We start from the raw sequence: 12,732 nt of genomic DNA on the forward strand, positions 1-12,732 counted from the left end.
TTTTTTTTTTTTTTTTTTTTTTGCATGTTTTGTCTTACTGTGCTTACTGGGCAGGATAGGTAACAGTACATTCACTATAGCTTCCTGGAAGCAAAAGTCCATGTATTGTTTCTTAAATAACAACCAGAACCATTACAGCAGAGGGAGTGCTAGTGCCTTCCTGGGCTCACAGCTATATTAAAGGAGGTATTTTATCTTAAAACAAACTCTGAAACTATAGCTATGCTTTCTAAGGAGACAAATATGGTGATGCCTTCTTAGCTTTGTGATACTGCCCTCTTTCTCTCTGCACTTTTAAAACACTAGTATTGTGTCCACAAAACTTCAACAAAGCATCCCTTTTCTCTCTGACCACTCTACTTTCCATATCAGAAAAATAGCCCTAACTCAAAGTCCCAAGTTAGAAACACAACTTAGGTATTGCATCATTCTCTCTGAATTCCAAAACACACACACTGTACTGGCAGTGTGGTAATAAACTAAGGACTACTTGAGAGCTATATTATCCTCTACTTCAAAAGAGTATTTTCAGCATTGCAATAATACTGTCTTCATAAAACATAATAGGATCTCAGGGTTTGGTAGATATTAGCTTTCAATAATATTCTAATGTTAAGTATAAATTCACCTAGGAATTACTGGAAGTTACAAAGGTATTAGCTCAGTTTGCTTAAATTTCTTTTAGATGGATGGGTAGCTAACAATAACCTCATTTTATAGAATCTTCATATAATCCATAGGTTAAGTCTACAGACGACCCAAGATGCACATATAGCATGTTATGCAGAGAACAGGATTTATCCACAAGACAGGGCTCTGCTATCTATAAGCTGTACATTCCTAGGCAAATCACTTAAAACCATTTGCTTATTTTTAGCAAGGGAAGAAAAGACAAAGAGCTTAGACTAGGTGCTTTCTAAGAATATTTCCAATTCTGAATCCTATGATTTAAAAGTCTAAGTTTGATTTTCAAAATTTAGGAATCTTTTTAACAAAGTAGAGTTTGTTTTATTTCATTCATGCACTCATTCATTCAACAAGGAATTATGGGACGTCTGCTCTATGTAAGGCATTAGTCTGGTCTTTTGGACTGGGTACTACTTAAGTGGATTAAAAGAAGATGCTGTATGTAAGGGCTTATGGCAGTGCCTAGCCTACAGCAAACCTTCAATAAATGGTGACTGTTAAACTTTCATTCAACAAACATTTATTATCTACTCAACCTGCTAGGGATGTAGTGGTGAAAAATAAAGAAACATAAACTTACCAAACACAAAATCAAAAAGGAAATTTTGATTAACCCTGTGACTTCTAAAGAAACTCAAGCTGTAAATAAAAACATTGCCACACAGAAAATGGCAGGCCCAGATGTCTTCATCAGAGAATTGTACCCAATACTTAGGAAAGATAACGACAAAGTGACATAAACCTTAACAGAGAATAGGAGGAAAAAAGAGAACATTTCCAAATTCATTCATGAGACTAGTACTCCCTTAATGAAAACTGCCAATGACATTATGAGAAGGACATTTATGGGCTAATCTTACATATGATTATAGATGCAAAAATCCCATGCAAAATATTAGCAAAACCAATCAGAATTCTAATCAGAATTAATCAGAAGAATAAATCATGACCAGGTTATACTTATTCCAGAAATGTAAGGTTGGTTTAATTAATATAATTCAAGGGGTGTCTGGGTGGCTCAGTCAGTTAAGCATCCAACTCTTGATTTTGGCTCAGATCATGATCTTATGATTGTGAGATCAGGCTCCGTGATGACAGTACGAGCCTGCTTGGGATTCTCTCTCTATATAAGTAAATAAACTTAAAATAATAATAATAACCAATATAATTCAAAACAGCAACAAATAAAGGGAAAAATCATATAATGTTATCAATAAATACAAAGTAGTTGACAAAATTCAACATCCATTCATAATTTTTAAGACAAGCCTTAGCAGACTAGAAAAAGAAACTTCCTTAATATGATAAAGAATATTACAAAAATCAACAGCAAACACCATACTTCATGATGAACTGTTGAAAGTTTTCTCTTTGAGATCTGGAACAAGATAAGCCTGCTCTCAACACTTCTATTTTATAGTGCTTTGGAGGTCCTAGCCAGTACAAAATGGCACAAAAATAAATAAACAAAATATAAGGTTTAGAAAGAAATGAATATGGTCGTTATTCACAGATAACATGGCGGTACAATGAAGTAATTCCAAAAGAACTACAGATAGATTATTTTTTTAAATTTTTTAATGTTAATTTATTTTTGAGACAGAGGGAGACAGAGCATGAGTGGAGGAGGGGCAGAGAGAGAGGGAGACACAGAATCCAAAGCAGGTTCCAGGCTCTGAGTTATCAGCACAGAGCCCAACGCGGGGCTCAAATTCATAAACAGTAAGATCATGACCTGAGCTGAAGTCAGACACTTAACTGACTGAGCTACCCAGGTGCCCCAGATAAATTAATATTAGTGATTTTAGCAAAGTTGCTAGATACAAGGTCAACAGATAAACACACAAAAACATAAAATGAATTTTTAAAAGAACTACACCATTTACAATAGCATAAAAAGTATCAAATAATTAGGAATGAGTCCAGCAAAAAGTATAAAAGACCTGTGCTCTGAAACTCTAAAACATCAGAGAGGGAAATTAACGATGACCTAAATAAATGGAGACGGCTGTTCTATGTACGTGTATCAGAACAGTCAGCATTATAGTCAATTCTCCTCCTAATTACCGGTAGATTCAATGCAATCTGAATCACAACTGCAACACCTTTTGTGTGTGTGTGTGGAAACTGACAAGCCTTTACACTAAAATGTACGTATAATGCAAAGGGAAAAGAATAACCAAAGCACTTTGAGGAAAAACATGGAGAAAACATTCTCTACTAGATATCTAGATAGTGTGATATTAATGCCAAGCAACATAAATACACCAAAGGAGCAGAATAGCAAGCCCAGAAACACATCTGCACATAAATGGGAACTTGATGTATAGCAAATATTTTGCTTATGTAATAGTGCAGACACGATTGGAAGTCTATGTAGAAAGGAAAAAAAAAAAAAAAGACCCCCTACCTCACACTCTCCGTAAAAATTATTCCAGGGAGCGAATGATCTAAATGTAAAAGGCAAAACAGCAAAGCTTTAAGAAGGTAATTTAAGAGAATATCTTAATTACCACAGAATATGGAAAGATTTCTTAAGCAAGAACGAAAATTACAAACCATGGAAAAGTACAGGAAAAGGCACTATATCAAAATTAAGAATTTCTGCTCATCAAAACACACCATTGAGAAAGTAAAAAGGTAAGCTGTAGAGGAAGGAAAGAGGAAAGATATTTTTAATACATATAACTAAAGGGCTTGTATCCAGAATATACAAATAATTCTTATAAGTCAGTAAGAGAAAGACAATCAAATAATAAAATGGGCAAAAAACCTTTATCACTAATGTCTAAATAAATGATCCATAAACAACATTAGTCATGAGGGAAATCCTCATGATTTCCAATACTAAAATTTCTAAAAACAATTTATACCTTGTATAAATAAAAATACAGAGCAATGAAACCTCTCATACACAGCTAATTAATCTATAAATTGGTACAATCATTTGACATATCTAAATTTAAATATCTGGATATCCTAAGACACAGAAATTCCATTTCTACATATATATACAATAGAAATGCATGCACATGTGTACCCAGAATCTGGAAACACCAAAAGCCCAACATCCATCAATAGAAGAATAAATAAATTGTGACATAGTCCTAATTGGATTACATATAATAATAAAATTAAATGAACTAAAATTTCATAAAACTTACATAATGTTGAACAAAAAGCCAGACACAGAGGACTATATATTCTACACTTCATTGTATAAAGTTTTAGAAGAATTAAGTAAAACCAAACAATGGTATTTAATGATGCACATTTATAAAGACAAGGAAGTACTGATTGATTATCTTTGATAATGAGTAATAAAGGGTAGCAATCAGAAGGGAACGCATAGAAGACTAATGAAATACTGATAGTTATATGGTTGTTTGTGTCATAAAAATTCACTGAGTTGTACATTTTTGGTTTCTATACTCTGTATGTTAAATTTCACAAATAAAAAGTTTTAAAAAACATTCAAATTAAATCTTTCAAAACATTTGTTTTTATAATTTTTAACACTAAAGTTTAATATTATAAACCAATTATATATGTGCTGCTATCTTGAATAGTATAAATAAACATTATACCAGAGGAATGTACATAATAAGCTGTATAAATATTCCAAAATCTATACTCTAATATATTATTCTTATAGAAGTTATCATTCTAGAGCTAAATACTAAGTGTTTCTTCAGAATAATTGATATACCAGGAAAAAAAATATCAGAGTGCCTGGGTGGTTAAGTTGGTGAGTGGCCAGCTCTTGATTTCGGCTCAGGTCGTGATCACATGGTTTGTGAGTTTGAGCCCCCTTATTGGGCTCTGTACTGACAGTGTAGAGATTGCTTGGGATCCTCCTTCTCTCTCCCGCTCAGCCCCTTTCTCTCTTTTTCAAAGTAAATAAATAAACTTTAAAAAATAATAATAAAATGTTAACCAAAAACAGTTTATTCATTTTAGCAGTTGTGATACTATTGTAATTACTTGAAACAATTGTATTTCAAGTGGGTAGTAGGTAAATTTGGTCCTGTTAGTATTATAGTCCATTCAAAACTTTAATATATTTTCCCCCTTACTCTAACCTGTCTCTCTCTTATTAAGACCCACCTGGAAAATCAAAAAAAATTCCCCATTTCAGTATCTTTAAGTTAATTATATCTGCAAAGTTTCTTTCCCCCCTCCCAACATGTTTAGTTATGTATAATTAACATACAATGTTATATTAGTTTCAGGTGTACAATAATATGATTCCACAATTCTATACATTACTTAGTGCTCATCATGATAGGTGCACTCTGAAATCCCTATCACCCATTTCACCAATTCCCTCACCCCCCTTCCCCCTGGCAATCATCAGTTTGTTCTTTATATTTAAGAGTGGGGTTTTTTGGTCTTTTTTTCTTTGTACATTTTGTTTCTTAAATTCGGTGTATAAATGAAATCATATTGTTTTTGTCTTTCTCTCACTTATTTCACTTAGCATTACACCCTCTAAGTTCATCCATGTTGTTCCAAATGACAAGATCTCATTCTTTTTTCATGGCTGAATAAGATTCCATTGTATTTGGGGCGCCTGGGTGGCTTAGTCGGTTAAGCATCCGACTTTCGCTTAGGTCATAATCTCATGGTTTGTGGGTTCGAGCCCCGCGTCGGGCTCTATGGTGACTGCCAGCTCAGAGCCTGGAGCCTATTTCAGAGTCTGTGTCTCCCTCTCTCTCTGACCCTCCCCTGCTCACGCTGTCTCTCTCTCTCTCCTAGAAATAAATAAAAATATTTTAAAAAAAAAAGATTCCCTTGTATTTATACACCACTTTTTCTTTATCAATTTATCTATCGATGGACCCTTGGGTTGCTTCTGTATCTTGGCTATTGTAAATAATGCTGCAATAAACACAAGGGTGCATATAGCTTTCTGAATTAGTGTCTTCATTTTCTTTTGGTAAATATTATCAGAAATGAAATGACTGGATCATATGGTATTCCTATTTTTTTAAGAAACCTCTATACTGTTTTCCACAATGGCTGCACCAATTTGCATTCTCACCAATAGTACATGACAGTTCCTTTTTCTCCACAAGCTCATCAATTCTTGTTATTTCTTGTGTATTTGATTTTAGCCATTCTGACAGGTCTGAGAGAATATCTCACTGTCGTTTTGATTTGCATTTCCTTGATTGCTGATGTTGACATCTTTTCATGTGTCTGTTAGCCATCTGTACACCTTCTTCAGACAAATGTCTATTCAGGTCCTCTGACCATTTTTTGGTGTTGGGTTGTAGAATTTCATTATATACTGGGGCAACTGGGTGGCTCAGTTGGTTAAGGGTCTGGCTTCCACTCAGGTCATGATTTTGCAGTTCGTGGGTTCAAGCCCCGTGTCGGACTCTGCTGACAGCCAGCTCAGAGCCTGGAGCCTGTTTTGGATTCTCACACTGTGTCTGTCTGTCTCTCTCTCTCTCTCTCTATCTCAGAAATAAATAAAACATTTAAAAATTTTTTAAATAAAAAAAAGAAGTTCGTTATATATTTTGGATATTAACCCCTTATTGGATATATCATTTACAAGTATCTTCTCCCATTCAGTTGCCTTTTTGTTTTGTTGATGGTTTCCTTCACTGTGCAAAAGCTCTTTATTTTGATGTAGTCCCAATAGTTAAGCTTTGCTTTTATTTCCCTTGTTTGAGGAGACATATCTAGAAAAATGTTTCTATGGTTGATGTCAAAGAGATTGTCTGTGCTTTCTTCTAGGAGTTTTATGGTTTCAGGGCTCATATTTAGGTCTTTATTCCATTTGGGTTCATTTTTGTGTATAGTGTAAGAAAGTGGCCCAGTTTCATTCTTTTTTTCTTAAGTTTATTTATTTTTGAGAGAGAGAGAGACTGGGTGTGAGCAGGGGAGGGGCAGAGAGTGAGGAAGAAACATAATTTGAGGCAGGCTCCAGGCTCTGAGCTGTCACCACAGAGCCTAATGTGGGGCCTGAACTCACAAGCTGTGAGATCATGACATGAGCCGAAGTTGGACGCTCAACTAACTAAGCCACCCAAGCGCCCCGGTCCAGTTTCATTTTTTTGCACGTAGCCATTCAGTTTTCCCAATGCCATTTGTTGAAGAGACTAACTTTTTCCCATTGTATATTCTTGTGTCCTTTATCATAGATTAATTGACCATATAAGCATGGGTTTGTTTCTGGACTCTCTATTCTGTTCCATTGATGTACATGTCTATTTTTGTGCCAGTACCATTCTGGTTTTCTTTCTTTCTCTCTTTTTTTTTAAGTAAACTCTATGACCAGTGTGGGGCTTGATGTCACAATCCCAAGATCAAGAGTCACATGCTCTACCAACTGAGCCAGCCAATTGCTCCATTTTGATTACTACAGCTTTGTAGTATGTCTTAAAATTTGAGATTGTGATGCCTACCAGCTTTGCTCTTCTTTTTCAAGATTTTTGGCTATTTAGAGTCTCTGTGTTTCCACAAAAATTTGAGTATTATTTGTTCTAGTTCTCTGAAAAATGCTGTTGTTATTTTGATAGGGATTGCATAAGATTTATAGGTTGTTTCAGGTAGTATGGACACTTTAACAATATTGGTTCTCCCAATTCATGAGCATGATCTATCTTTCCATTTGTTTGTGTCATCTTCAATTTCTTTCATCAGTGTTTTATAGTTTTCAGAGTACAGGTCTTTCACCTCCTTGGTTATCTAGTAATAGGTATTTTCTTACTTTTGGTACAATTGTAATGGGATTATTTTTCTTAATTTCTCTTTCTGCTATTTCATTATTAATATATAGAAATGCAATAGGTTTCTGTATATGAACTTTGTATCCTGTGACTTTACTGAATTTCTTTATCAGTACTAGAAGTTTTGGTGGAGTCTTAAGGGTTTTCTATATATGGTATCATGTCATCTTCAAATAGTGAAAGTTTTACATTTCTTTTTCTTGTCTGATTCCTTAAAAATTTAATATACTTAACATAGTTTTTATATCCTTTATCCAACCGATGGTGGAAATTATGTTCTTATTCATGTATGTGTTTACTATTTAGATGAAAATATTATCTGTTGAGGGGCGCCTGAGTGGCTCAGTCAGTTGATCGTTCGACTTCGGCTCAGGTCATGATCACACGTTCGTGGGTTCGAGCCCCACATGAGGCTCTGTGTTGACAGCTAGCTCAGAGCCTGAAGCTTGCTTCTGATTCTGTATCTCTCCTCTCTCTCTCTCTGACCCTCCCCCGCTCACGCTGTCTCTGTCTCTCTCTCAGAAATAAATAAAACATTAAAAATATATATATATTATCTGTTGAAAAGCTTTTTAGTTTCACAAATGACCTGAAATTTCTTTTAGGGAGGAAGCAATGAAGGACAAAGGCATGTGACTCTTTCTCTGACTGATGAATGAAAACTGATAGTAAGAGAATGCCACATTTTAACAACTTATTACTTTAGAAATATAATGATAATAATAGGTAATTCTGTAACCATACTACATTAAGGACTCCCAAAAACAATAAGTAGCATATACATTTTTAAAATGACTAACATACATAAAAGTAATTCATATAAGAAATATTCACAGAAGAACTAAGAATGGTCAACAGACATATGAAAACATGCTAAACATTAATAATAATTAAAGACTTAATTTTTTAAAAGGCTGTTAATTAAAATATGAAAACATTTTCCGATATATCAGTTGCCAAAAATGAAAAGGATCAAAATATTTAACATGGATTGATACGGACGTAGAAAAATAGAAGTACTTATATATTGACAGGATTATATACTGGTACAAGTGTTTTGAAAGTCAATCAGACAGCTTCTAATAAATTTTAAACATTATACACCTACCCTAATCCCCAGCAATCCCATTTTAAAAACCTAACCTACGAAAATAGTGTAAATATATTTCTAAGCATAGTCATTATAACACCAGCATGGGAGAGTGAATAAGTAAACTTTGGTATGTACATACAATGGAATATCAAGCTCTCATTTTAAAATGCAGAGTATCTTTGTTACTAGTTTGGAAAAAAATCTAAGATGTATTATGAAGCAACGAAAATAACTTGCAGCTATATATGGCACTTCATTTTTATTTCTGAAAATGAAACTGTGCGTATGTATTATGAAAGCATAAAAAAAACTCAGCAGGTAAACACAACCAACTGTTAACAATGGCAGCCTCTGGAGGGGAAGGGAGGGAACCTCCGAGGAGGAAGAACAGGGAAGACTTTTTACCTTGTATTTAATACCCTGCATGGTTTTAATGCATTTTAACAAGTATATGTTTTTATCTAAAAAACAAAAAGAAGTATTTAAATATAACATTTATTGGGTTTTGCCTTTAATTGATTTATCCATTTTGGGGTTGCTTTATTACTGTAATACTTTACGAAGAGTTTCTTTAAAGTCAAAATGAGACCATTCTCTTAGAACTTCTCAAGGAAAACAAACACACCTAGAAATAGCAGACTCCCTGTGCGAGCCAGCATGGGTTCCTTTCACTAAGGGATAAATTAAATCTAAAGTAAATGTTTGTGATGAGTAGCCCACCTAAGGCACTTAAAACGACAAAGACAGTGAAGGTAAACAAAGAGATAAACCCACCTGGACTATGTCCAAAACCATGCCGGCTGAAACTGTCCCAAAACCGGCTAGCAAAAATGGCACAAGTATCTGCAGTGCCATGACGCCACTGGACTCCTTGGGTGACTTCTGGTTTACTTCCACAACAGCATCTTCATCCCCATCGCTAGACGCGTCTTCATTCTGTAACATGGCAGCTGTTTCTGCAGCGTCCCTTCCGTCACAGTAGTTGTAGCTGGCATAGTCATCGTACTTGGGGCTGCAGCCTGATGCTGTGTGCCCACTGTTGCCATGAAAAGACTGCTCTGAGAAACTGTGATACTCCATGTGCTGCTCAGATCGATTAGTAAAAGTCTGTGCTGCAGTGGATAATCCATCTTGCCAAATGCCATTTGCTTTTTTGTGCCTCTCTTCCTGGTTTTTCTGGTAAATTACTGGAACCATACTCAACAGTAAGTTTAAAAACTTATCAGACTGAATCGTATTTAAGCTTAAAGTCCAGTCTACGAAACCTCCTCCACTACTTGGACCACTACTTGTGTTACTGGTAATAGATCTTCCTTTACTATTAGTCATATTGTCATCGCAAAAGACCCTGTACTCCTTAGATCTCAAGCTTCATGAACCATAGCAGGTGAATCAGAACCACACAAATGCTGGTTTCAATTAAGGTGCTGACTTCATTTTGTAGAAAATAATGTTTCTACAAATAAAACATGTTTAGAAGTGCCACAGAGGGTTGGATCTGAAAAGAAGAAAACAAAATCGTTTTTAAAAATCAGATTAACTATCTTGATACTTAAGATTCTCATAGAAAACACTTATGTTCTTAAGCCAACCCTAAGGCATAGGGGCACTACACTCTATGAGCCTAACACATACCTGTTTTGAGCCATATAGTTACTTTGCACACAGAAATAAGGTATGGGGCTATTGTGCCCAACCTTTCTCAAAAGTGTTTTTCTTTGCATACTTAATGTAACTGATACCTATGTAAAGTCATCACATGTCCCTGAAGTCCAACAGTGGACAAATTTATTAAATAAAGTGATGGCTTCTGTCACTATCGGGAGGTCTCAGAATCAAATGGCTACAACTCTTTACGTATGTCAGTACATAATAAAAAGCAAAGTATATGGCATTATATTTTAAGTGTATTAAAAACTAAGCCATGTTACTTTACTTACAACTTGAATAATATATATTTTATTAAAATTTTATTTTTATTACATGTGAGGAGACAATGATAATTCTGCCATAAAAACATTTGGTAAACATCCTAAATAAGGTCCAGGGCATTTATTTATCACATAAAAAATTAGGTTAGAGTCATATTTGTAGCTATGACATATAAAAAATTCATTATAATTCACTTAGAAATATAATCCCTGTTATCTATAAAGTAACCAAAATGAAAAGGGATACTAAAAGCTTTACTTTGCAAGCCTACCAAAAGAAAGCTTGTAATGCACTTAAAACTGAATGTTGTTCTCAAAGTCTGCTCTCTGTAGACTGCCCAGAGTACGCCCCTGAGAGGCCGGCCAGTGAACAAATTCTATCTAAATACTGAACTAGGAGACACAGACACATACTGTAGCTAGTTTGCGAGTGACGGGCACTAAGCTGCACGTTCCTACGCCACCTGCCAACATAGAGAGCATATTTGAACAGCTGCTACCATCGCCACAGAGGCTTTCAGAGAGATGTACTGCAGTGGGTCTGAAGGCCTCGGGTCAGGAACACTCAGGCCTGCCTGACACTTCCAAGAGCATCCGCGATCAAGAAATTGGCACTTATTTGGTAAGAGATAGATGACCCCACTGCCCACGCACCGAGTGAGGCTAAGAATGATTGTTGCCAGCACTGCTGCTTTTAATGAAAACTGTTATATCCTTCGATATTTGTTTTCAATTCCTTAGAACATCTATCTCCTCTCCTTGGATAGGAAGATCAACAGCAAAGAATGGCAAACAGAAAAAGAGAAGGAGCTATGTAGGGGACAAGCAAGAGCCTGTCTCATCTGTTCTTCATTCACTTTTCTTCCTTCCCCGTTGTGAGTGTGGAGGGCTCTTGGAATTCCTACTGAGGAAAATTTTCAAATAGAGTCTAGGACTCCAGACCTACTGACTCAGAAAATCTATGTTTTGAGGCCTGTATATCTTTCTTTTTAAGCTCCCAAAGGGATTACAGTGTGGACTCCATGTGGACTTGTCCTGAGAATCCAATGAGTAGATTTAGTACCAGCTGCCATCTTCTTTTTCCACTCGCAGGTTCATCAGCATAGACAAAGGCAATGTTTTAAAAAAAATCAGATGAATGGAACCAATGTCCAGAGTAAAGCAGAGGAGAAACCAAGTAGTCCCAGAAAGAGAAAGACAGCCAGAACAGCTGCCTGAGAACCCTCCCTGTCAAGATGCTGAGCTATATACTTCTGGAACTTATGAGATCCCAGCAGCCTTATATATGAGTAGACTGAGTGAGTTTCTGTTCCTTCAACCTAATTGCCCCCTTCTATTTTTTAAATATTTATTTATTTATTTTGAGAGAGAGAGAGAGAGAGAGAGAGAGAGAGAGAGAATCCCAAGCAGGCTCCATGCTGTCAGCACAGAGTCCAATGCAGGGCCCATCTCACAAACCATGAGACCAGGACCTGAGCCAAAATCAAGAGTTGGATGCTTAAGTGATTGAGCCACCCAGGTGTCCTTGCCACGTTTTAAAGAGTGAGCATTTCACTGCTTCAAAGAGATCTTCAAGTAAATAAAATACAAAACAAACCTCAAAGGGACTGAGCCTTAAGAAAAATCTATTCTACTGAAGGGCCTATGATGTATATAGGCAGTTTCTTCTTTCTTTTGAAGTAAAATTATCAGGTTGATCAGAACAGAAATGCAGAGAAATGTAAATAAACCAGAAAGAAAGATGACAGCATGCACCATCCAGCCACCCTAAAGTTCAGAAAACTCAAAATGTTTCCTCAGGAAACTTGACCAATTATCACTAGATAGAAAAATAAAGGGGAGGGAAGGGGGTGGAAAAAGAGAAATTTCTCAAGACATCTCTACTAGAATATTTACAGGGCATGGCTAAGCACATAGTCTACACAGCATTGGCCGAGAGTGATCCAGATGCAAGGACTTGGCCAGCTCAGACTTTTGTTCCTAGTAGTCTTACTTCTGCATAAGGTATTCAGAAACTGAGATGGAGAGATGGATACTCATCAGGGCCTCTGTTGACAGAGATCATAGAATAGGGCTGAAATCCAGCCCAAGGATCCGTTCCCAAGGCTAATTTTTCCAGGAGGCCCTCTACAAACTTCAGGGGCACCTGGTTGGCTCAGTCAGTAGAGCATGAGACTCTTGATCTTGGGTTGTGAGTTCAAGCCCCACATTGGGTATAGAGATCACTTTAGAAAATAAAAATGTATAGGGCACCTGGGTGGCTCAATCTGTTAAGCAT

The 12,732-nt window shown here is 36.0% G+C and overlaps 1 protein-coding gene across 3 annotated transcripts in view; it reads right to left on the reverse strand.

Moving 5' to 3' along the window:
• SLC41A2 (solute carrier family 41 member 2) overlaps positions 1–12,732 on the reverse strand; it is a 186,781-nt gene that overhangs the window by 157,224 nt on the left and 16,825 nt on the right. For all 3 annotated transcript variants that reach the window (XM_077761993.1, XM_077761992.1, XM_077761994.1), the window contains exon 2: positions 9,298–10,021. In XM_077761993.1, the coding sequence (XP_077618119.1) occupies positions 9,298–9,852 (555 nt within the window). In that variant the 5' untranslated portion in view covers positions 9,853–10,021. The remainder of the gene's footprint in view (positions 1–9,297; positions 10,022–12,732) is intronic.

This window comes from Crocuta crocuta, unplaced genomic scaffold, assembly GCF_008692635.1.
Source record: "Crocuta crocuta isolate KB4526 unplaced genomic scaffold, BGI_CrCroc_1.0 scaffold193, whole genome shotgun sequence".
Taxonomy (NCBI): Eukaryota; Metazoa; Chordata; class Mammalia; order Carnivora; family Hyaenidae; genus Crocuta; species Crocuta crocuta.